The 23,717-nt window shown below is 45.9% G+C and overlaps 1 protein-coding gene across 2 annotated transcripts; it reads right to left on the reverse strand.

Moving 5' to 3' along the window:
* Positions 1 to 1,095: 1,095 nt before the first annotated feature.
* On the reverse strand, positions 1,096 to 19,148 carry MYSM1 (Myb like, SWIRM and MPN domains 1). 2 transcript variants are annotated; one of them, XM_071565002.1, is made up of 20 exons: positions 19,023 to 19,148; positions 17,032 to 17,107; positions 16,441 to 16,511; positions 16,097 to 16,174; positions 15,937 to 15,963; positions 15,333 to 15,411; positions 14,574 to 14,672; positions 12,647 to 13,401; positions 11,677 to 11,807; positions 10,735 to 10,838; positions 9,385 to 9,462; positions 8,552 to 8,640; positions 8,219 to 8,273; positions 8,089 to 8,139; positions 7,327 to 7,401; positions 6,843 to 7,031; positions 5,560 to 5,692; positions 4,672 to 4,777; positions 4,493 to 4,547; positions 1,096 to 4,136 (listed from the first exon to the last, which is right to left on the reverse strand). In XM_071565002.1, the coding sequence occupies exons 1-20, from the start codon at positions 19,079 to 19,081 to the stop codon at positions 3,972 to 3,974; spliced, it is 2,475 nt and encodes an 824-aa protein (XP_071421103.1). In that variant the 5' UTR covers positions 19,082 to 19,148; the 3' UTR covers positions 1,096 to 3,971. The 2 variants fall into 2 exon arrangements, with proteins under 2 accessions (XP_071421103.1, XP_071421102.1); XM_071565001.1 differs by having other exon boundaries at positions 4,493 to 4,550; positions 19,023 to 19,146.
* Positions 19,149 to 23,717: the final 4,569 nt, after the last annotated feature.

Consider the following 23,717-nt stretch of genomic DNA (forward strand, 5'->3'; position numbering starts at 1 on the left):
ATTATTTCTTTTAATCCCTGCTAAGCTGTAACAGCACTACAAGAGTTAATTATTTAGAACAGCAGACTGTAAAAGAAATAGTCCTGTAGGAAATGTGCATTATTTCTTTAGTGATCTCTGCTTCCATGGAAACAATTTCTCAGCACATTTCTAAATCTCGTAAAAATAGGGCAGTAGGTCTGTGTAAAACAGCAAGACATTTCCAATTAAACAAACCAAATGCTTTTATCTGGGCCATTAAATACTTTGTCCAGCATCAAACACCATTGCAGAGATCCCTGGGATGCCATCCCAGCAGCACCTCTCCCTGTGCCAGCTGTGGGGGCAGATGGAGTCCCCCACCCCTCACCCCCTGGGGCTGCTCAGCCTGTTCCTCCTGTGCCATGTTGGGGTGCACAACTGTGCCACACACACTTCCTGGGTGCAGTGCCCACCTCCATGGCCTCTGTTCCCCCCACTCACCCACCTCAGTGCCCAGCACAGCCAGTTCTGTCCCAGTTCTGTCCCGCACAGCCTGGCTCAGGGAGCTGGAACCAACGTGCTTGGATCAGACCTGGGGCACTGTGGGCATCTCCAGGGGCCCTGGGGCTGTCCGTGTGAACAACGCCCTGTGCTGTGCACTCAGTGATCCCACAGCCAGGGCTGTGTGGGACACACCAGCCTCCCACCCCGGCACCCCTGCATAGTTTCACAGACTTATTTCACAGACTATTCTGAGTTGGAAGGGACCCACAAGGATCATCGAGTCCAACTCTTTAAGTCGATGGCCCACATAGGGGATTGAACCCCTGACCTTGGCATTATCACAGCCAAGTTGTCTGAGGAGACCAAAGCAGAGGGTGTGCAAGGCCAGCTGAGGGACACGACTCCACCCCAGGCACGGCTGCTGCCCTGAAACATCCTCGCCAGCCCCCAGTTTACATGTGCTGCCACGAGCTCCAAACCTTTCCTGTATCCGCTGTAACAAAGCTCCCTCTGGTGGAACTGCACGTCCTTCGCTCACCGGGTTTTTGCCACCGACTTGGAATAACGAAATTCCAGACCTGTTCCTTGGGAGACAAAAGGCCATGACAAATACAGACACCTCTCTCAGGGTGTTGCATACACAGCCTTTATTAGGAGACTCTTGTCTATCATCAGTCAGGAACAGCAGAGGAGCAAGCAAAGGAAAAAAGTACTTAACAACAATGGCAACAGCAGGAACTTATTGTTTGGTTTGGGGTTTTGTTTATTTTCCTCGACACTGAATTGTCCTTGGAAAGTTACTTATTTAAAAAGAAATAAACATAGGAATGTTCCCCTGTTTTCCCCTGTGCTCCCTCCCTTGCACACAAGACCTGCATCCCAGTGAAGCAGCACTGCTGCTAACTGGGAGAGCAAACATGATCCAGCCAACAAATGTCCTCAAGGGATATTTGCCAGAAGAAACATTCTGGAGGGGTTGTTTGGTTTTAATTTGTTTCTTCCTAGTTTAAACTTGAGTTTCAGTTTTAACTGTATCATTCTACTTGCTACTCAAGCATTCCACAACTTGGCAGGGTGTGACTGGTCCTACAGAAAGCAACAGTGGGTTAATCCTCACAGGTGCACTGAAACAAAGCCTGGATGGGCATAAAAAGCCTCTTTATAAAAACCCTTCATGCCTGGTATGTGTTTAGTAGCAGAACTGGCATATTAGTAAACCAGATTTTTATTTCCTGGGAAGCATGCAACTTCCAAACTCGCTTTATTAACCACTAAATGATGAAAAGTAGCTTAGTTATTGTCTTACCATGGCTCCTGCCCACAAAATCATTACTCAGCATCACAACTGTGCTCTGTCCAATTCATACAAGACTAGATCCCAAAGGTACCAGCACTGTATTTCCTCAGAAAACCTGGAGTGTGTGCGGATGCCAAAGGCTCGATCCTGCACCACATCCTCTTCCCAGACACAAAGCACTTCAAAAGTGTGTGCCATGGAAACCTCTCAGTGTGTGACATCTCTGTTAAATTTAATTAATACCACTACTACTTTAACTCCCTGCAGTCATTAAAGAGAGAAGCAGCCAGCACAGTCACCACTGTTTGGGTGCCCCGACCCATCCTTAGGGGCTGCAAACGGGCAATGAGCAGCACCCACTTCACAGAGATGTCACAGCAGAGGTTCTGCTGCAGCCAGCTCTGCCCACAGAGGCAGAGACTGCCCAGGGAAAACTGAACCCAACACCCCGTGACTGGGCAGGCAGGAATGCCTCCCACCCAGAGTGTAGTTTAACTGGGAATACAGGAATCCATGCAGCACTGGGAGTACAGGAATCCATGGAACACTGGGAGTCAGAAGGGCCCAGGATGACAGAGTAAATGCAGAGTGAGTCAACATGCTGGACACACCAGTGTAAATGACACAGCAGTGGGACCCAGAGCTCTGCACCAGCTGATCTGACACAGCAGAGAGCACAGAACACACACACCAAAAGTGCTTTTGAATGTGGGAAAGTCACTGAGCATCAACAACTCACATTTTCCTTTGATCAGGTTCTGCACCTTCCCCTCAGTGACAGAAAGAGACTGACATTTCATGGTGAAAAAGGAACATTAACTTCCTCTGAAGGAGAGAGTTCCCTCCTTGGGATGCAACTCTTAGGATTTTAAATTTCTCAAACTCTATATAAATGAAAAGCTGAAACATATAAAATCTTAAATTCCATTTATCTTATGTAGAACTGTATATATATACACACACGCATATATTTTCTTAAAATAAAAATTGAGTCCATTCTCTCCCCTCTAGATATAAACCCAAGGTCTTGCTTCAGGTTTTCAAATATATTTTAGACCTCTCTGAGAAACTCTGCACAAGACAAATCTGTGTCAATAATAACACCTATAGATAAGTTTCCTTAGAAAGCAAGATTTAAAGCACATTTTTTCTTATAGTTTCACAGTGATACAGCTCAGGAAACAGTTCCAAGTTGCAATCAGGAAACTTCTCATCAGGATCAATCTGTTTGTGACTGATTTATCTGAATATACACCTGTATGGAATCATAACTGAGGAACATCTATAAACCAGTGTTTTCTTATTGAACTGTACATTATAGAGAAGACTCTGAATATAAGAGGTGGGAATTGTTTTTATAGACACAAATACTTCTCTGCTCGTTGCCCTCAGTTTGCCATCAACCAAGAGCTCGTGTTTCCACAGGAAACAGTGGCAATCCCAAGTGGACACACCACAAGGATCTGGAGAACAACATAAAACCTCTCTGTAGAACAGAAGGGCAGAAAGGTTGCAACCTGTAGTAAGACAGGAGTTATCATTTCCACTGGAAACAAGCACAGCCACTCCTGAAAAGTCACAAAAACTTGCCCCTTTTCCTCCCCAGTACAGAATTGAGATGGCAAAGAATGTGCCAAAAAGCTACTCAACCATCAGGATCAGTGGGGAAAATAATTAAATAATACAACAGAGACGTGGGGTGATGTATTTTGCTACAACTGAGTAAAACTTCAGGCTGGATGGAAGGAAAGTGTGAGCTACAAAATCCTCACTTCAGTTAAGTTTCTCCTTTGTGAATTCTTTCAGACTTACAATCTCTAAGAGCATTAACTCACTCTGAGTTAGATGTGCACCTATAGACAAAAAATAGGAGAAAATTCCCAAACTGAGAGACCTGGGAGAGGACAAACTCTCCTTGCAGACTCAGGCCCAGCACTGCTGACAGGGTGTCCTTCTCCCAGGAACTCAATTAATGCCCTCATTAGCTCTGAGCTTAATTAATGCCCTCATTAGCACTGAGCCCCCCTCAGGCAGTGAGGCCACACTCAGAAGGGCTGCCCAAAGTCTGTTCTCACCACCACAAGACGACACTGGATCCTGCAACACTGTTGAGATGGGCAACAATTCTGACAGAGTTGTCTTAATGAGGAGCAAGGGAAGAAACGAAGAAACAAAATCCAAATTCCAGAATTCTGGTTTGCCAAAGCCATCAGACTGGCAACTCACGGGAACATTCCTTCTCACTGCCTTCAGCACTGCCCTTTTCCTCACTCTTGTACGTGGAGAGGAATAAGTTCTCTATCTGAGTCAGGAACTCTTCAGCAATGAGGCAGTTTGTTACCTGGCCCAAAGTCTTCCTCATGCACTCCAAAAGCTAGTCAAAAAAAAAAGGAAATTTTGTTAAATTGACATTTTTCCTGAGATTTTTTCCCTTTATTGTAAAGGGATTTTTATTTAGAATTAACACTACAAAATTACTCAATGTAGAGTATAACTTGAAAAGGAGCAGTGACACAGGAACACAAAGTGAGGGTCCAACTTGGTGTCTGCACAAAACCACATCCCCACCCTCTCAAAGGAGGATCCTCGTGTGAGTTGTGCCACAGAAGTCATTTATTGCCATTATTTACAACTCTGATTTGTAAAAATGTAACTTCAGGTGACCTCTGCTGCCACGAAACAGGTGTGCATTTAAAAAAAAAAAAAGTACCATTAAAAAAGAAAACTTACTTTCTGCAAACAAGTCAGGTCAGAATCTCTGTGAAAAATTTTATCCATGGGGACACTGCTGTTGGAAGAGAAACAAACAAGGGTTTGTTTGGTTTTTTGGAGAAGCAGCCACACACTGAAACAGTAATAAACACACAAAAATTCCAAACTGGCTGTTTGCAACAGAATTAGACACATACCTGTGGCAAAATCTGTATTTTTCAATTATCCACCTTGTTTTTTCAAATATTAACTCCCACTGAGGCTCCTCCAGCATCTGCTGCACTTCAAATTTATAGGGCAGGCCTGCAGTCAATTGAAGATCATTATTCAGTTTCTTGTGCACTCCTGTCCTTCCCCAGAACTGTTCCTGTTTCTCACTGACTGCAGAAACCTGTGCTTGTCTCACTTGACAACACTGAGGAGGTTAAAGCAAAAGGATGACGTGTTTTGCATTCCAAATTTAATTCTGGTGGGAGTAGGAACAAATCTGTTCTCCTCCCTGCCCTCCCCAGTTCCCCAGGACAAGAAATCTACAACAAACAGAGAAAGGGAAAAATGAATTGAGTGTTTAGTAGCACTTTTGTATTCTCTCTGAGATTTATGTGGTTATTAAGTGAATAAAAAAGGTTTGGTTTTTATGTATTGTTTTCCATTTCAGATGAATTTTGCTCCAAAAGAAAATCTAGTTTATTGCAAGTGGGGGAAGAAGAATTTAGAAAGTATTTTAAAGGAACACAATAAAATTAGGGTACATATGAAACAGTTTCTCAGCTGTTCCCATGGATTCTGCCTGTAAATAACAGTGATTTGTCCCAAGCCTTTCACTGTATTTATGGATTGTGGAAAACACTAATAACAAAAGAACCACCTTCTATCTATTTATACTCAAATATTCCTGCTATGACAGCACAGACAACTTGCAGGATCACCCTCAGTGAAATTCCTGGGTTTGCCCAGCATATTTTACCAACATAAATTATAGATTTATACAATACCATCACCTTGCCAATATAAATACATAAAGACCTATTTCTCAAGTCCAAAATGAGACACTTTTCCCCTGGTATTTTTCCCCAGGTACGTACGGTAGGAACCATCAGCACTGATCTCGTCACTGATGACCAGGCAGGTGATCTGGGAATAGGGCAGAGGATTGTTCCTGTTGTAGGGGCTGATGATCATCCCAATGAACATGGCACCACCCCTGGAGAAGTAGCTCTGCAAAACCAAAACCACACAGAACACCATGTACAAAAATCAGCCTTTCTCAGAAGAGGGTGCTGAAAGCTAAAAAAAGAGCATTTATGTCAATTTAGGGCTGGGCTGATTGCAGGTTGGGGTAGCTCTGGCTTTAGTTTTAGTTCAGCAGGCCCAGAGAGTCTATGAAGATTAAAGGGGACAAACATCACCTGACTTAAGCAACCAAAGAGATAGTTCATATCATTTGATGTCAAATCAAGTATAAAAGAAGGTGCAGTGTCCTGGATAGAGGGGTTGGTGCTGTACCTGGTACTTGGCCTGGGTGTCAGTGTCCCAATGGAGGGGTTGGTGCTGTACCTGGGTGTCAGTGTCCTGGATGGAGGGGTTGGTGCTGTACCTGGGTGTCAGTGTCACAGTGAAGGGGTCGGTGCTGTACCTGGGTGTCAGTGTCCCAATGGAGGGGTTGGTGCTGTACCTGGGTGTCAGTGTCCCAATGGAGGGGTCGGTGCTGTACCTGGGTGTCAGTGTCCCAGTGAAGGGGTCGGTGCTGTACCTGGGTGTCAGTGTCCCAGTGAAGGGGTCGGTGCTGTACCTGGGTGTCAGTGTCCCAGTGGAGGGGTTGGTGCTGTACCTGGGTGTCAGTGTCCCAGTGGAGGGGTTGGTGCTGTACCTGGTACTTGGCCTGGGTGTCAGTGTCCCAGTGGAGGGGTCGGTGCTGTACCTGGGTGTCAGTGTCCCAGTGGAGGGGTCGGTGCTGTACCTGGTACTTGGCCTGGGTGTCAGTGTTCCACTGGAGGGGTCGGTGCTGTACCTGGTACTTGGCCTGGGTGTCAGTGTCCCAGTGGAGGGGTCGGTGCTGTACCTGGTACTTGGCCTGGGTGTCAGTGTCCCAGTGGAGGGGTCGGTGCTGTACCTGGTACTTGGCCTGGGTGTCAGTGTCCCAGTGGAGGGGTCGGTGCTGTACCTGGTACTTGGCCTGGGTGTCAGTGTCCCAGTGGAGGGGTCGGTGCTGTACCTGGTACTTGGCCTGGGTGTCAGTGTCCCAGTGGAGGGGTCGGTGCTGTACCTGGTACTTGGCCTGGGTGTCAGTGTCCCAGTGGAGGGGTCGGTGCTGTACCTGGTACTTGGCCTGGGTGTCAGTGTCCCAGTGGAGGGGTCGGTGCTGTACCTGGTACTTGGCCTGGGTGTCGATGTCCCGGATGGAGGGGTTGGGCTCGAAGGCGGGGTGTGAGTGGTACCAGCCGATGACCTGGAAGCCCCTGGCCGCCAGCGCCTCCGAGGCCTGGGTCTGTGACACGGCGTCCATCTCGCACTGCAGCCCCGTGCTGAGGCTGCTGCAGGGCTCTGCTGCACACACCTGCCAGAGACACCCAGCTGGGGATGCAGCAACCTCCTGCAGTTCTGCCACACCTCACACACACAGCTTAAGAGGAATTCACCAGACCTTCCTCATAACAGACCTGACAGACCAACACTGAACACAGCTCTGACACTGCAAGACTACATAATTAACTTCCACTCCAATATATTTAATTAGTTGCCCTTCAGAAATTAGTTGTCCTTCAGAAAGAAGATTTACATCTATTCAAATTGTACCTATTACCATATCAGCTTTAGTATTTTAAAGAAAATGTATCAAGACTAACACTTACTTCCACTACTTTATCAGCCTCAGAGTACCTGCCACCCAGCAGCCCTATCACCTCTGCCAGAGACACGTGGGAGTGCTGGAATGAGATCAAACAAAGAAGAAAAAAAGGAAATTAAACAACTGTGAAAGTCCAAGGTGTGTAATCTCTCCTAGTTTTGCTCTGCACTCAAGTCAGGAACTTGTCAAGGACATTTAGAAGGAAAACTTAACACAACTAAACCCTCTCAAAACCCCATTGTTTCCATTCAGAGCAAACAGAAGAGATTAAATTTGCTTATTCTATACATATATTATGTAGTTCAAAGGTGTAATGCTTCCATACATGAGGCAATGCTGGCATCAAAACCTGCAGCCTGGGCAGTGCTGAACAACTGCACCATTTTGGTACAGCCTGTGGTTCTTAAAACATCCCCACATGCTGCTTTGTGAGCACAAAATCAATTCCCAGACTGGTGGAAAATGAAGCCATAGATTTCAGAAGGGCAGACTTGCAGAAAGCAGCTTTAAGCAAATTAGATTTAAAGTGTGACAGAGTGTAGTAGAGTAGTAAAGTAGTAAAGCAGCAAAGCTCTTTCTAGTTTTTCTAGAAGGTAAATGGCTGCACAGTATCAAAAATACTCATCTTCAGGGGCTTTATTTAGTACTTGGCTCTCACTTCCAGGTGAATGAAAACATTACTGTGTTTCTCAGTCTTCCTCATTAAAAAAAACCAACCCACAACACAGACATCACAGCTTTGTGAAAGGTAAAACTTAATCCTCACCAAATCCATTATTAGAAGTGCTTCAGAAGACACTTTCACCTGGAAAGGTTCCTGGAATGATAAGGACAACAATGAGAACAAGGAGAGTCACGTGGTAGGGAACCCTCGGTAACTGCTCACAGGGACGTACCTGCTTCTCTCCCGTGAACAGGCAGCATGGAATCAGCTGAAAGGGATCAAAGGAACTATAAAATGAAAGAAAATTTCTCTAAAGATGTAGGACAGTCAGGAAGCTTTCCAAGTTTCCCACTGTCTCCTTGGCTGAGGAGGAATAGCCCTGTTTTCTTTACTGGACTGTCTCATCCCACACCAAATTCCACCAAACACAGACACATCACCCCACACTCTTGAATCCCACCATGAAATGAATCCAGGCTATTTCAGACACACTCCCAGCCTGACACAGATATTGGTTCCACCTCAAGCAGGTCTGTGTTTGAACACAGTGCACATCCAATAATACCTTCTCATTTGTCTCGAACCTTTAGAAGATTTTGCAGGTTTCAGTTTTTCTTCCTCTCTCCTTCTTGCTAATTCTTCAGCTGAGAGATGCTGAGAGGATTTAAGAAAAAATAATGTTAAATGTCTGAAGTGCTGTTTCAGCAGTGATTGCAAAACCAGCCCAGAATAAATTCTTGACCTCAGTGTCCTCTTGATATGATTTATGTGTTACAGTTACTCAAAAATAGGCATGGCATTGTAGCATTATGGAAGTAATTGTTAATTACTGGAGGCTGCAAACTAAGAAGGTTTTCTATATGAGAAAAATAGCATGTTCTTCCCTTCTCATGTAATTTGAAACTGCAGGAATGGACAAGTATTTCCTTTGCAATTCTCCCATGAAATATTTAAAGCTGTATGAATTTTTAAGCACTTCATAAACCACAGGATTTCTGGGGATATTGCTAGTAGCAAAATTAATATTAGGAACTCGTTATCACCTACATAATGAGCAGAGAAACCATATAGGATTGAAAAAACAACATTTAAATGTTACTCTCCCATTCCCTACTCCTTGCTTTAAGGCAGTTAACTGCAAAGCAACGGGTCATGAAAGCTCCTACAGGACAAGGCAAAGAGCTTGAGGGCATAAAGCCCCTCTGCAAACACCCACTTTTTTATTTTTCAGCAGCACAAAGATACCCCAGATGCTGAACGACCTTCAGATTCCTGCTTCCACAAGAGAGGCTAAGTCCCTATGACACAACTGTTCCCTTGGCCCTTTGAGCAACACCAGCTCCCAGCAATTAGCAAGAATTAATTCTTCAAGGAAAGGTAAGAACACAGCAGGGTTACCTCAAATGTCTGTCCCTCCAGGTCCTTGGCATCACACCAGTTCCCCCAGGGGTCTCGCACGCGCCGTCTCCTCGTGCGCTGTGGGGAGAAACCACCAGGAGGAGTCAAGGGGACAGAGACAGGGACACTGTCCAAAGGCCACTGCCACAGGGGTGGTACCAACACTCTGACACATTCCCAGAGCAGAAAGAACACCCCAGAGGTCTGTAGACTGTCATGAAGTATCATCAGTGGAGATTTTTGGATTTTAAGGCTCCACAGAACATCAGCGTCCCTGACACTTACAGGGCACTGTCATGCAGCTCTGAATTCTAGCTCAGACAATATATAAAGCTAGAAAATCAGTATGTTTACATCCAGTGCATGCTACAGCTCTTCATATTTCAATGTATTATTTTTTTGTGGGATTGATTTTGTTTCTCCTCTCATCAACTGGTTTATTTTACTGTGAGGTATTTAAAAATGCTACATGAAATGTGAATATGAAAATTAACTCTGGCAAGCCCTGGTGGTTCATGTACTCCCAGTTACTTCTGCACTTCACTGTGTGCACGAGGCTCTGAGTAAGCCACATCCTGCTGTATCCAACAGTTAAAATGCAAGCAACTTAATCACACACTGCAATACACTTCACTGTTTTCTGGCTAATAAGTTATGGAGAGATGGGGAAGAGGGGCTTGTGGCTGAAAGACAATGCAGGGAATCATAGAATGGATTGGGTTGGAAAAGACCTCTGAGATCATCAAGTCCAACCCTTGGTCCAACTCCAGTCCCTTTACCAGATCATGGCACTCAGTGCCACAGCCAATCTCAGGTTAAAAACCTCCAGGGATGGGGAATCCACCCCCTCTCTGGGCAGCCCATTCCAGTGCCTGAGCACTCTCTCTGCAAATAAGTTTTTTCTACTCTCCAACTTCAATTTCCCCTGGTAGAGCTTGAGCCCATCGTGCCCCCTTGTCCTATTGCTGAGTGCCTGGGAGGAGAGACCAACCCCCACCTGGCCAGAACTTCCCTTCAGGGAGTTCCAGACAGTGCTGAGGTCACCTCTGAGCCTCTTCTTCTCCAGGCTAAACACCCCCAGCTCCCTCAGCCTCTCCCCACAGCACTTGTGCTCCAGTCCCTTCTCCAGCCTCGCTGCTCTTCTCTGGAAGTAGCTGAATGTGTGTAAGGAGCAGGTGCTGGGGCAGACCCCAGAGCCTGCACCCAGACTGCACTTCAATCACAGGGCACTCTATGAAACTGCAACCTGAACGAGAGGAGAAATTTCCTGAGATGCCCTGGCTTGAAAATGCGAGCTGGGAAGGCTTTCCCCGCCGCTGCTGCAGTCCCGGCTCCCTCCCCAGGCCGCACCATGGACTGCAGGCGCTGTGCCAGCTGATAGGCTTCCACCGCGTCCCGGCCGTCCCTGCAGCGCGTCCGGTCGGCTCCCTGCGGCCGGTTGTACACGGCCTGCTCTGCGGAGACACAAGGGACACACCCGGGGTCAGCCAGGCACTGCCACACACACAGGGAGCACGTGCGGCAGCGGGAACGCAAATCCCAGAAGGAAAACAGCAACACAGAAACCCCAGAGTAAACAGACATTGCTTGTTGGGCATAATTCTGGCTGATGGCACAGCCCTCTCCCACTGCCACAGCACTTTCATCACAGCAAAACCTCTTTCTTTATTGTTGATTTATTTTTAATCACTTCAGACACAATGTATTTGCAGGACTTTGCTTCTCTCCCAACTCTTGTTCAGCTTTGGACCAAGATCCACCCAGAGACTGTAACACATCAAGTTACAGGTGTATGTACAAACATGCCACCTCATTTTATCATTTGAAGTGTTTAAAAACTAGCCCTGAGCATGAAGACATTGCTGTTTATTTAGGAAATAGTTATCACTCAGTGTGGGAGAAGGAACAATAACTTGAATTCTGTCTCATAACGACGGAGGGCAGAATTTCAGATACAGTGGGTTATTGGGGGAAAAAAAATCCAGTACTAGACACACAGAAAAGCACAAACCAAGAACACCAGCCCAGCAGCTCATGTGTGGTTAAGCACGAGGAAAGGGGAAAAAATAGAGAAAAAATAAAAAGGTTTTGTGTAAAACCAAAAATTCACAATCCTGGTTATAAACTCCTCCAGATTTTCCAAGGCTATGAGAGACAAAGTGCTGGGAAGGTCCTTCCTAGCAAGGATGATGAATGTGCATCCTCTGTGTGAGCAGTGCACCCTGAAGCCAGGCAGCCCTTCAGCATCACCCCAACACAGTCCATTTATTGATTGGCATAAAGTGCCCTCACCACAGCCGAAGTTGATGGCTCCAATCAGCTCCAGGTACGTGTGGATCCGCCCAATGCAGTTGACATCGCCGCAGTTCTTCAGGCCGGGACGCACCGAGGTCTTGTTCAGGTACTTGGGTTTACACCTCTCCCTAAAATAAAGTCCAGCACCTTGTCAGAGAGCAGAACAAATCATGGGGGATGAAGGCATTGTGGGACTAACTGAGGTGCTGTTTGCAGTCTCTAAGCACTTATTGCTTCCTTCTGAACTGACACTGAACCTTTCCAGTTCGACACTTCTCTGGTATGGAATTTTAGCCTTTCTTTGCAACCAGAACAAGCTGCCAGTGCATGAGACCACTGAGTGGAGACTGAGTTAAGCTCAGTAATTCTTTCTAAAGCAAGCTAACCAACACAACAAAAAAAAATTGACAACAGGACAAACTATCTTGAGCCTGCTGCCACAAATCACTGTGGTTCCTTACAGCAGCTCTTTAGAGATGGAATAGAAGATATCCAAGTGTGCAAGCACTACTCCAAATTGGTACTGACTTTGATGCATTCTTTAGGGCAACATTATTTGTTGTAGCACAGACTTCTTGGTGCCCTTCTGTAAAGGCAATGCTACAATGCTGCAGACCTCATTACAGAGTTAATGAGTTATTTTCAGGAACCACTTATTAAAACCATTCTTACATACAGGATGGCAAAAGTTGGAAGAAAGTAACATAACCAAAATACATGTAGCTTGTTCTGACACAGGACATTAATCTTCATAATGTTCCAAAGTATTTTCATTGCTTAACTTCAGAATGCCAGAGACAAAATGGGAAAATGCAAAAGGAGCATTAATAGTGAGTGCTGTTCACTGGTAGGCTAAAATACAAATAATTTTACTCTTTTCAGAAGCTATTAGTACTAAGTAGTGTTTTAACTACAGCAAACCAGGACTTAATCACTTATTTCAGTAAAAGAAATGAATGCATGTTACCATTCATCCAAAATGTAATTCCTGATCTTCAAGTACCGCTCCGGTGTTTTGGCCTGGCGCCCTTCAAAGAACTCGGGAATAGCCTGCTTTTCCTCTTCCAGGATGATGCTCCTGTCAACCTCCACTTCCTGATCAGGAGGCTTCAGCTCCTCTGCCTCCTCTGGGTGATCCTCATCCACTTGGCAGGGAGAAGGGAAAAGCAATCCATTGTGAGCCGTGTCCCTTTGCTCCCCACTGGGCTCCTGGTCCGTTCCCTGTGCAGCACCACGAGGTGTTACTGCCCCTCCCTGCTCAGCTTTCTCCATCAAGCTGCTGTGCTGCTGGCCATGCACAGCCCCAGAGGTGTCTCCATTCAGGGGCTGGGAACACGCTGCTGCCACAGCAGGGAGTACCAAAGCATCCACTGGATCCTGCCTGGCGTGCTGATGGTCTTCTCCAGGCAGAGCAGCTGCAGAGCTGTGTCCAGCAGATGAAAAAGCATGTTCCACCACTTTGGTTTCTTCAACTGGACTTCTTGGAATAGCAGGTAATTCAGATTTTCCGGTTTCTTGCTGGCAGGTAGGAGAGAGGAGCTCATCCATGTCATCAGTTATGTCTACCTCTTCATCATCTGACAGCTTTTCTATTTTCACTGCATTCAGATTGGGGTCTGCACGGCCTCTCAGGCTCCCAGGTTCTGCCCTTATCCCATCTTCCGTGGGAACACTGCCCCCATGCTGACTGTGCTCTTCCTTTTCACAATCACCATTTTTTGCCTTAGGAAAATATAAAATACTTTGAGAAGGGAAAACCAAAACAATCTCATCTGCCTGCCAAATAATCAGAAGATTTCATTGGAACAGCAGGTATTCTGAAGTGTTTCTTTCTCATCTTACCCCTTCAACATAGTTTAATCCGTTGCAACTGACTCTGGCACAGCATTACAGGTATAGTTTAGCCCAAGTGCAAATTAACATGTATTTCCAGTCAAAAAATCCTATAGTTATTTCTTCTTGAATGTCCCCAAAATCTCAAATGAGACTAAAGCTAAAACTACAACACACAGCTGTGTACTGGAAAACAATTTTCAGACTAATGACAAACAGTGTAAGAGATCACAGTTATACTACATTTATTGTTTACAACAAGAATACTGGTTATTCCAGGAATTTAAAATCAGCTCTGACTTAATTTTAAATCTGCATTAAAGAAGGATATTCCACTTTTCCAAATATGGGAATAAACAGAGTGTGTGCTTTGCCAGCAGTGCCCTGAAAAGACAGATTAGAACCAAAGCTGCACATACACCACCACTCTTGGCAAACAGCCTTTCTGCCAACTCCAGATCCCCCATGGGTTGAGCCAGCAAAATGCCAACTGCCCAACACACAAAGAAAGGGTCTATCCCCCCCAACCAAGAGAAAAGGAGGGAGAGAAAAAACACCAAAACCTGAAGTAGCAAGCTTCTTATACAAAAGAAAGACAATTAAAAACAGAATATAATACATATATATACAAATGTGATTGAAAGAAAACCAGACTAACAACAACTAGTGAGTCACCCAACCAAATAATACAGATTCCAATCACCCAAACCCCACAAAACCTTCCAAAAAAACTCTCCCAAAGAAACCTCCCAGAGAGCAGAAACTAACAAGAAAATGTTCACCTCCCTGGATAACACAGCAGGGATGGTGGCGAGGTCTAATCTCGGTAGGGCAGGGCAGGGCATCTTTACAGGTCTGAGGCAAAACAGAAAAGACACAGAAGCACCTCCTCTCTCTCTTTATACCTCTTGACACTTGTTGATGATGTCAGATGATATGAAATACCTCTTTGGTTGCTTAGTCAGGTGATGCCTGTCCCTTCTGATCTATGTCACATCCTTTGGGCCTGCTGCATTTAGGCCCAACTGAGGCCTAAAGCCAGAACTACCAGACCCACTCACCTTGTTCCTGAAATACTGCCGAGCGTAGCTCTTGACTTGTAGCACCGTTCGGCTCCCGATCAACTTGGCAATCTTTGTCCACCGGCGGCCAAACTTCACCTGACACAGCAAAGCACACTGAAGTTACCCAGAACTGACATTCCTGACATTGCACTTCATGTGACAAAAGAGTTTAAACTCTCAATAGCTCATTAAAATGCACAACCAGCACAGCAAACCCATGGTGAAGAACCTCACTATTCATGTCCTACCAAGAAGAAAATGGCACCCAACAAGAACTATTGTTACTCTTCTCAACTGGAGTTGGTTCTTCACCTTGTTCAGGCACTCTCTAAATTATGCTATCCCAAGATATCCTACTGGAATGAGTCTGTGCTTGGCAAAGCAAACCCTGTTACACTGGGCAGGGCACAACCCAGTGAAGACCTTACAACAGGGGTTAAAGCATTTCATTTTTTCACCTGATTTGCCTTAGAAACACTTCCCATAGTTAACAACAACACTGTGACTGTACAACTCAGAATGCTGAACACTTGAGGTATTTTGTGCTCTCCAATTGTAATCAGCCTCACATGAACAAAATCTGGTGCAGAAAACCATTCTGAGTCATCACTGGTAGATGGCAATTACTTTTAACACATTGGAAGAACAAAAGCAGAAACTTCAGAACTATAAAATGCTTATTCATATTAACTACTTTGTTATTTAGGATAAACTAGTGAATTCAATTAAAAATATTACCTCTATAAGCAAACTCACCAGTCCTTGTTCAAACAGCTCTTTTTCCTCCAGTGTCCACTTCAGGGAGCACCCAGGTGGTTTGGGAGGTGACCGGACCCTGGGACAGCAGGAGGCACAAGTTGGTGCTTTCCTAAAACCAGGGAATTCCCCAATCCCACTAAACCAAACACCCTCTGACAGGGGGAACTACTCCCCATCTTTGGCAGAACTCACAGTACAGTTTTAAACATGGATGTATAAATACAGTAAATAAAATACTGAGAATCACATCAGCTGCTTCCCCACAAAGGAACGTTTGAGGCAACTCATTGTTCATCAGTGGCTGATGGTACAGAAATACATAAAAGCAGCAAACAGAAAAGTTCAGGAGAAAAAAACCAACTAGAATTCACAACTTTTTTCATAAGGACCACTGTGTAACAAAAAAACCTGTTTTACTATAGGCCTATTATTGCACACAGTATTTCTTCCTGTTCAAAGGTTTCTTACATAACTTTGTACAGCCAAACAAAAGGAATTAAGGAAGTGTGACTTTTATATCTTTTAATAATGTCATAATGTAACTTAACATAAATCAAACACCACGCTTAAAAATGCAACTCAAACATTAAAATGTACATACATGACTTTTCCAGTTTTCTTATGTGGGCTGAAAACAAAAAAAAAAACAAAGTGAAAATAAAAATTAGTAATTGTGATGCTGTTGCACATCTCAGAAAATAACCTTACTTGAGAAGGACTTTTCAATTCTTCTCATCTAATTTTTCCCAAACACACCTTACCTTTTCACAGATCTCTTCTCCACTTCCTTTTGGTTGAGCCATATTTTTTCAGAAAGTGATTTATTAGATAAATAATATCTGAAATAGTCGCTAAGTAACTTTTCAAAGCATCAGTGATGTTTGTACACGTGAGGATTCTACAGCCATATCAATTATACTGGCTCAGAATTACCCAGCTGTAGAAACAAATACTGCAGTTTCTCCAGCAGCATTTCTTCCATCTGCCTACAAGGTAACAGGTCTTCAGTCAATTTAACAGGAAAAGATGAGTCCAGTTCCTTTGGAAACAGGAAGTTTTCTGTTTTTCTACAGGAAAACATGCAGCCAAATCAGCAAAAGGATACTCTTCTTCCAGCAACATCTTCTCAATGACAGCCCTGTTTTCTTCACTGATGCTGCTGTCCAATGTCCAGGGCTGCAAAACACACAAGGATGTTTTAATACCTGAATTCTGTCACACTGTTCTTGGGTATCAAGAATAAATATATAAAACTTTCTAAAAATAAGGAAAAAGCAATGGTTAAAAACCTAAAGAGGATGTACATGGAGAGAAGAGCACACAGAAGCTGAAGGGAAGTTCTGGCCAGGTGGGGGTTGGTCTCTTCTCCCAGGCACTCAGCAATAGGACAAGGGGGCACGATGGGCTCAAGCTCTGCCAGGGGAAATTGAAGTTGGAGATCAGAAAAAAATTCTTTGCAGAGAGAGTGCTCAGGGATTGGAATGGGCTGCCCAGAGAGGGGGTGGATTCCCCATCCCTGGAGATTTTTAAACTGAGCTTGGCCGTGGCACTGAGTGCCATGATCTGGTAAAGGGACTGGAGTTGGACCAAGGGTTGGACTTGATGATCTTGGAGGGCTTTTCCAACTCAATCCATTCTATGGTTCTATTCTATGATAACCTTTCTAGAAGCACCATTCCTTAAAAAAAATACTTACAAGACTATTGCCAGTTCTCCAAGATGAATCTAGATAGTGGTCCTGCAGCAGGCTTGATGCTGGGTTTTCATGATCTCTGAAAGAGATTCCAGTGTTCAAAACAACTGCATTTTGAATATTACAAGTGTCACTGAGTTGTACTATCTCCACATTTCTATACATTTCCCCCAGTATGGTTAAAAACACCTTCGTGTAAAGACAAACTTGTTTTCCTGCCAAGGAAAGCTCACACTTACACAAGGGTTAATAGCACAGGGCTATTAGAATCATGGAATAGAATCATGGAATGGTTTGGATTGGAAGTGACCTTAAAGATTATCTCATGGGCAGGGACACCTTCCACCAGCCCAGGTTGCTCCAAGCCCCATCCAACCTGGCTTAGACACTCCCAGGGATGGAGCAGCCACAGCTTCTCTGGGCACCTGTGCCAGGGCCTGCCCACCCTCACAGGGAAGGATTTCTTCCCAACATCTAATCCAGTGCTCTTACAGAATTCATCCACTTTACACTTGATCTTTTCTGTAAATAAATACTTATTAGAGATCTGTCACTGATTAACATCATTGAATAACAACATTGATCAACTTCCTTTCATTTTCATGCAGCATAAAATCTGCTTAGTAATGCAATCACTTCTTTAAAAAAATCTTTGCTTCCAGAGCATTTAGACTGCTCTCAAGACTAATCGACCCTATATCCCCTGCAGTGCCACTAATTTAAACTCATCTACTATTCCAAAATGCTTTGTGCCAGCACTCCAAACATGTCTTTATAGGATAAAGGATAAATCTCCATGTACAGTCAGAAACCAATACAACTCCTGCTTCTTTTGGAGCATTCCCAGGACAGAGTGGGCTCTCAGCCCCTCTGCTTCTTTTGGAGCATTCCCAGGACAGGGTGGGCTCTCAGCCCCTCTGCTTCTTTTGGAGCATTCCCAGGACAGGGTGGGCTCTCAGCCCCTCTGCTTCTTTTGGAGCATTCCCAGGACAGGGTGGGCTCTCAGCCTGTCTGCAGCAGTGGTAGGAGGTGATTCTTCCCTCTCCTCTGCTCTTGTGACCCTGCCTGGAGTGCTGCATCCACCTCTGGAGTTCCCAAGATGAGGAGGACATGAAATTGTTGGAGTAAGTGCAGAGAAGGCCATGAAGTGGATGGGGGACTGGAGCACCTCCCCTATGGAGACAGGCTGGGAAGGCTGGGGCTGTCCAGCCTGGAGAAGAGAAGGTGCATGGAGACCTCAGAGCAGCCTCACAGCATCTGCAGGGCCTGCAGGGAAGCTGGACAGGGATTCTCCATCAGGAACTGTATCACAGGGCAGAGAGCAATTGATACAAACTGAAACGGGGGGAATTTATGTTAGATATTGGCAAGAAATTCTGTACTGTGAGACAGTGAAACAAGTTGCCCAAAGAGGTGTGGATGTCCCATCCCGGGCAGTGACCAAAGCCAGGCTGGATAAACCCTTGGGCAGTCTGGTGCAGTGGGAGCATCCCTGCTCAGGGCAGAGCCGGGAATGGATCACCTTTAAGGTCCATTCCAAGCCCTTACCATTCCATGACTCCACGACTCCTTTCGCTCCCGGCCTGCAGCCTCCCGACCCTCTCCGAGTTACACAACCCGCCGCCTTCCCCATGTGTATTTTAAGGATTTTCCCGGCAGGCTCCGGGCGCTGTTCCCCAAGCAGCAGTTCCGCGTTCTGCTCACACCGGCGCCTCCACAGTCGGTTCTCTGCGGCCCGCCGGCGCTCCCCGCTCTCCATGGGCTCTCCATAACATTCCCAGCTCTCTCCCGGAGCTCGGGAAGCGCCGAGCCCGGTCTGGCCCCTCAGGAAGGGCCGCTTCTCCCGCAGCTCCCCGGGCCGGCGCGGGGGACCCGGGCCGCGCTCCCGGAGCCCCACCGAGACGCGCACTGAGTCCCCGGGGACCCACATTAAGCTCCCCAGGCCCCGCACGGCCCCTGGAGCCCCGCACTGAGCCGCCGGACCCCGCACTTACCCCGGCGCGGCCGCGGGGTCCCCCTCGATGTCCACCTCGGGCTCCTCGGCCGCCGCCATGCCGGCCCTGCCGCGGAAGGGGCGGCCCGAGGCGATGGGCGGGCGGCAGCGCGGGGAGCGGCCGCGCAGAGGCGGAGATGGCGCAGCCGGAGGCGGAGATGGCGCTGCGAGAGGCGGAGATGGCACGGCTGGAGGCGGAGATGGCGTGGCTGAAGGCGGAGATGTCTTCGGTAGGCGGAGCTCGGCAGGGCCCAGGTGGGCGGGGAGGTGAGGGGACATGGCCGGGCTGTGAAGGGGACATGGCCGGGCTGTGAGGGGACATGGCTGCGTTCTGAGGGGACATGGCCCGGCTGAGGGACATTGTTGGGCTGTGAGGGGAAATGGCTGTGCTCTAAGGGACCATGACCCAGCTGAGGGGACATAGCCGAGCTGAGGGGAGATGTGTGCACTCTAAGAGGACATGGCCGGTCTCTGAGGGGACATGGCTGGGCTGAGGGGGACATGGCCAGGCTGTGAAGGGACATGGCTGCGCTCTGAGGGGACACGGCCGGGCTGTGAAGGGCATAACTGCGCTGAGGGGACATGGCTGCGCTCTGAGGGACTGTGGCTGGGCTGAGGGGACGTGGCTGGGCTGAGGAAACATGGCCGGTTTCTGAGGGGACACGGCTGATCTTTGAGGGGACATGGCCAGTCTCTGAGGGGACATGGCTGCACTATGAGGGAACGTGGCTGTGCTGAGGGGACACAGCTGCGCTCTGAGGGGACATGGCCGGTCTCTGAGGGGACATGGCGAGGCTGAGGGGACATGGCTGTGCTGTGAGGGGACATGGCTGTGCTGTGAGGGGACATGGCTGTGCTCTGAGGGACCATGGCTGGCTCTGAGGGACCATGGCCGCGCTCTGAGGGACCATGGCCGCGCTCTGAGGGACCATGGCCGCGCTCTGAGGGGACATGGCCGCGCTCTGAGGGGACATGGCCGCGCTCTGAGGGGACATGGCCGCGCTCTGAGGGGACATGGCCGTGCTCTGAGGGGACATGGCCAGGCTGAGGGGACATGGCTGCGTTCTGAGGTGACATGGCCAGGCTGTGAGGGACCATGGCCAGGCTGTGAGGGACCATGGCCGCGCTCTGAGGGACCATGGCCGCGCTCTGAGGGACCATGGCCGAACTGAGGGAACATGGCCAGGCTGAGGGGACATGGCTGCGTTCTGAGGTGACATGGCCGAGCTGAGGGGACATGGCTGAGCTGTGAGGGAAGGGGTGACGCTCAGGGCTGAGAGGGAGCGGCAGCGCGAGGCCGGAGCCCGCTCTGGTGAGGGGCACCACAAGCACTGGGTGCAGGGCTGGACAAGGAGGACATGGAGGGGCTGAGGGACCAGGAAAGGAACTGGAGCAGCAGGACATGTAAAGATATTCCACTTGGGAGGCTTCTTCCAGTTTTTACACATAATCAGGGATTGAATAAAAAGCTTCTGTGAATCTGATATTTGAATAGAAGATACTTGTTTGTTGAGTTTCTCTGTTCCTCTGGCCAAGCTGGGTTTTGCAGGTTCCTAAATAAATGACCAATCAATTAAGAAAGAAAGCTGACAACACAGTTACTGTTCATGACCTGAAATTAGAGAGTCCACTCTGCCAGCTGTGGGGCTGAAAGCCCCATAATGGAATGAAACAGGAGTATAAAAACCAGGACAAAAAATAAACTGGATAAGCAGCTAGTTATAAAAAGTGATCCAGCCTTTCTCATGTAAGCTACAACTCCAGTCTATGGGGTATATTTAACTTAAAGGCCAATTATCTTGTCATTCCTGCTCTAACCCAGAGTCTGTCTGGAAGTTAATTCTTTTACATGAGGTGGATCAAGGTGTGTGATTCAGTGTGTGATATTTAAGGTATAATTAGAGCTCCAAACCTGTGCACATGAACAGTCTTCCACATGGATTCCATGTGGGAATCTAGCTGTAATTAATTTAACTTATTGGTGTTAAAAATCCTCGTGGAGATAAGGAAATAAAGTAATAATTACCTAAACATTTTGAAACCAATTGAGAGAGAAATTAAGATTACTGAGTTATGGAAGAGCTAGAAGGAAAATGATCCCAAAAGCTGAAAGCTTGACCTTTTTTAAGCAAATGGGCATCTTTGCTGTGGGATTCTTAGTTCGGTGCCCTTTCTGCTGGGTCCTTTGCATGTATTTTCTTTGATAATCTGTACAATGTGGCTGATAAGGTTTTTAATTTTTTCCTGTTGACTTTAATTTTCTACATAAGATCGCAAAATTTATTGTATTAAAACCAAAAAATTTCATTGAAGAAATAGCCAGGAAAGGCAAGACTTTTAATATATCTTTTGAAAGCCAGCCAGTTACCAAGTCAGCGAATTTGACAGCCAATTTAAGAGCCCAGTAATTCTTCTGAAATGCAAAGGAGGGCACTGCACCAAGAATAGCAAAACCTTTGTCATTTAGTTAATGATTGTTAACTCATAACGTGGAAAGCCGTGGTTTGTTGTAGGGAGTCAGGAGTCTTGTTCCTGAATCTGCCAGTGATTCAGTCTGGGATCTGAAAATTATTTAGTCTTCAGCTTTGACTTAACAAAGTACTGAAGGTCTATCTGTGCCTTGAGTAAATTAGTCTTGACCTCATGCTCGGGGAAATGGGATCTTTATGTTGTTGTTCTTCCCTGCAAACAGAGATGACAACATTTACCACCTTCACAGGACAGTTGTGAGTTCTGGCAGTGGAAAATATTCTGAGTGCTGAGCAGTGTCATTGACAGAGATGGGACAAGACTTATTAAAACTCCTGAAACATTTACAAAAAGAAGTGGTGACGTTCTTTAAGACTCGTTAGTATGGCAGTAATTTGGACTCGATGATCCTTGTGGGTCCCTTCCTACTCAGAATAATCTGTGATTCTGTAATTTGCCAGTGCTGGGAGAACAGAAATATCCCCAGAGAGCAGGTCCCAGCAGAGATGGAGGGGTGCAGTTCTCCTCTCTGGCCTTGAGGAGGAACATCTGAGCAATATTTGCAGACTCCTTTCAGAGCCACTCCGGGACTTTATTTTGGGGAAGTCATAAGCAGCAAATGACATGTTGTGAGATGCAAATCAGTCTTCAAAATATAATTATGCATTTTTTATAAAAGTTCCTCATCATAAATATGACATGAGGAAAATCTCTCTTGAACGAAAATCATATTTTGCAAGAAATTTTTGTAAGCTTCATGTATGGATTCATTTTTAGAAATTATACTTTAAAAGCCCTTATTTTTTAATTACTATTTTTACTAGTTTTAGAATTAAGCCTTTGTTCCAACAGTGACTTCACAAAGAGATTCAGAATTGGCTATTTGAAGCATGCTTTTTTTGTTTATATGTTTTTAACCTACTTATTTGCTTTATTTGACATGTAAATGTTTTAGAGAAGGGAAAAGTACTAAAGTTCCACACCTCTTCTCTTGTAATTAAGTGCATGAGACTACAAATGTGTGGGATCAGCAGGACAATCTTCATTAAAAATAAAAATAGCAAAAATTAATATTACTAAACAGCTAAGAAAAAAGTAAGTTGGAGAAAGGAAAATACAAATCCTTGGCCTTCTTTGTTACCTTTTATATTTATTTGTTGTCTGAGGGGCATAACGTGGTTATGCTTTTCTTACTAAGGACTTCACAGACCACTGTTATTCCTGCTGCCCTTTTTAGCTCCATGTATGCAAGGACTGGGTTATTACATTATTTTAAAAGGTTATTTATTAAGTTAATTTAAAAATAAAATTATGGGCTTCACTAAATTCACACATTTGAAGGGCAGGTGATGCTACTGATAGGAAAGATCTCAGTTTTGGCCTTTGCTGAGCAAGTGTCCACGCAGGGAGCTGTTCTAACCCAGCTGTACCTGGGAGACTCGAGCCAGTTATTTCTGATGTGCAATCTCAGTTTTACCACTAACTTGTGTCCTTGGGCAAATCCCTTAATCCCTGTGCCCTGTTTACACAAGCATTAAAAAAGAGAATTTTTTTTCTCCCTCACAGACATGTCCTAAGTGTTGATTACTGCTGGAGCAGAGCTTTGAAGTTATGGAGTGCTTTGAAGTTTTGTCCTTTGAAGTATTGTTTTCTGACTTCTCAGCAATGAACATTTATTCCTTAAATTAACTCGGGCCCGTGTTTTCTGGCTTATTTTATGTTGCCGTGTCATCATCAAATATTTAATTTTCTCTATTTTAATTTCTCCAAGATGAAAGCAACCCCACGTATACCTTGTGTGTGCTTGGAGGGACTGAGAGGGCCGTGAGGCACCTGCAGAGGTCACCATTCCTCCACCATTCCGTCCAACTGGTTATTGGGAACGTGTCTGGCTGCGGAATAACCAGGCTCTAAGAGATAATAAAGCCAACATCGTTATCTAGGCTTGGAGAAACATCTCTGGGTAATCGAGGCATTTTCCTTCATAAACGTGGCTCACGAGTCAAGCTTTGTTTGGGATAACCAGGAATCTGAGCGTGGCCCAGCTGGTTGAGGTTGAACTATATTTAGGTACAGCTGGATTGACAAACAGCAGTGCCAGAAGTGCTCAGGATGATGATTAGAGCGAGCTCGACTTATTGTAACACTGGAAGAGAAGCTGACTAGTCAGGATGTCTGCAAGAGGCAAAACGTGGTGCTTTGTTTTGCCTGAAGATTAAGTGCAGTG

Source organism: Pithys albifrons, chromosome 10 (assembly GCF_047495875.1).
Source record: "Pithys albifrons albifrons isolate INPA30051 chromosome 10, PitAlb_v1, whole genome shotgun sequence".
Lineage (NCBI taxonomy): Eukaryota > Metazoa > Chordata > Aves > Passeriformes > Thamnophilidae > Pithys > Pithys albifrons.

What these genes read in the sequence shown, in the direction of transcription:
- MYSM1 (XM_071565001.1), bottom strand. Translation starts at nt 19,081, where the DNA reads ATGGCGGCGGCCGAGGAGCCCGAGGTGGACATCGAGGGGGACCCCGCG. An exon ending in GGTTCGAGACAAATGAGAAG is followed by an intron (nt 8,274 to 8,551) that starts GTATTATTGGAT and finishes TTCATTTTATAG; the next exon opens with TTCCTTTGATCCCTTTCAGC. An exon ending in ACCTGACTTGTTTGCAGAAA is followed by an intron (nt 4,137 to 4,492) that starts GTAAGTTTTCTT and finishes TTTTTTGACTAG; the next exon opens with CTTTTGGAGTGCATGAGGAA.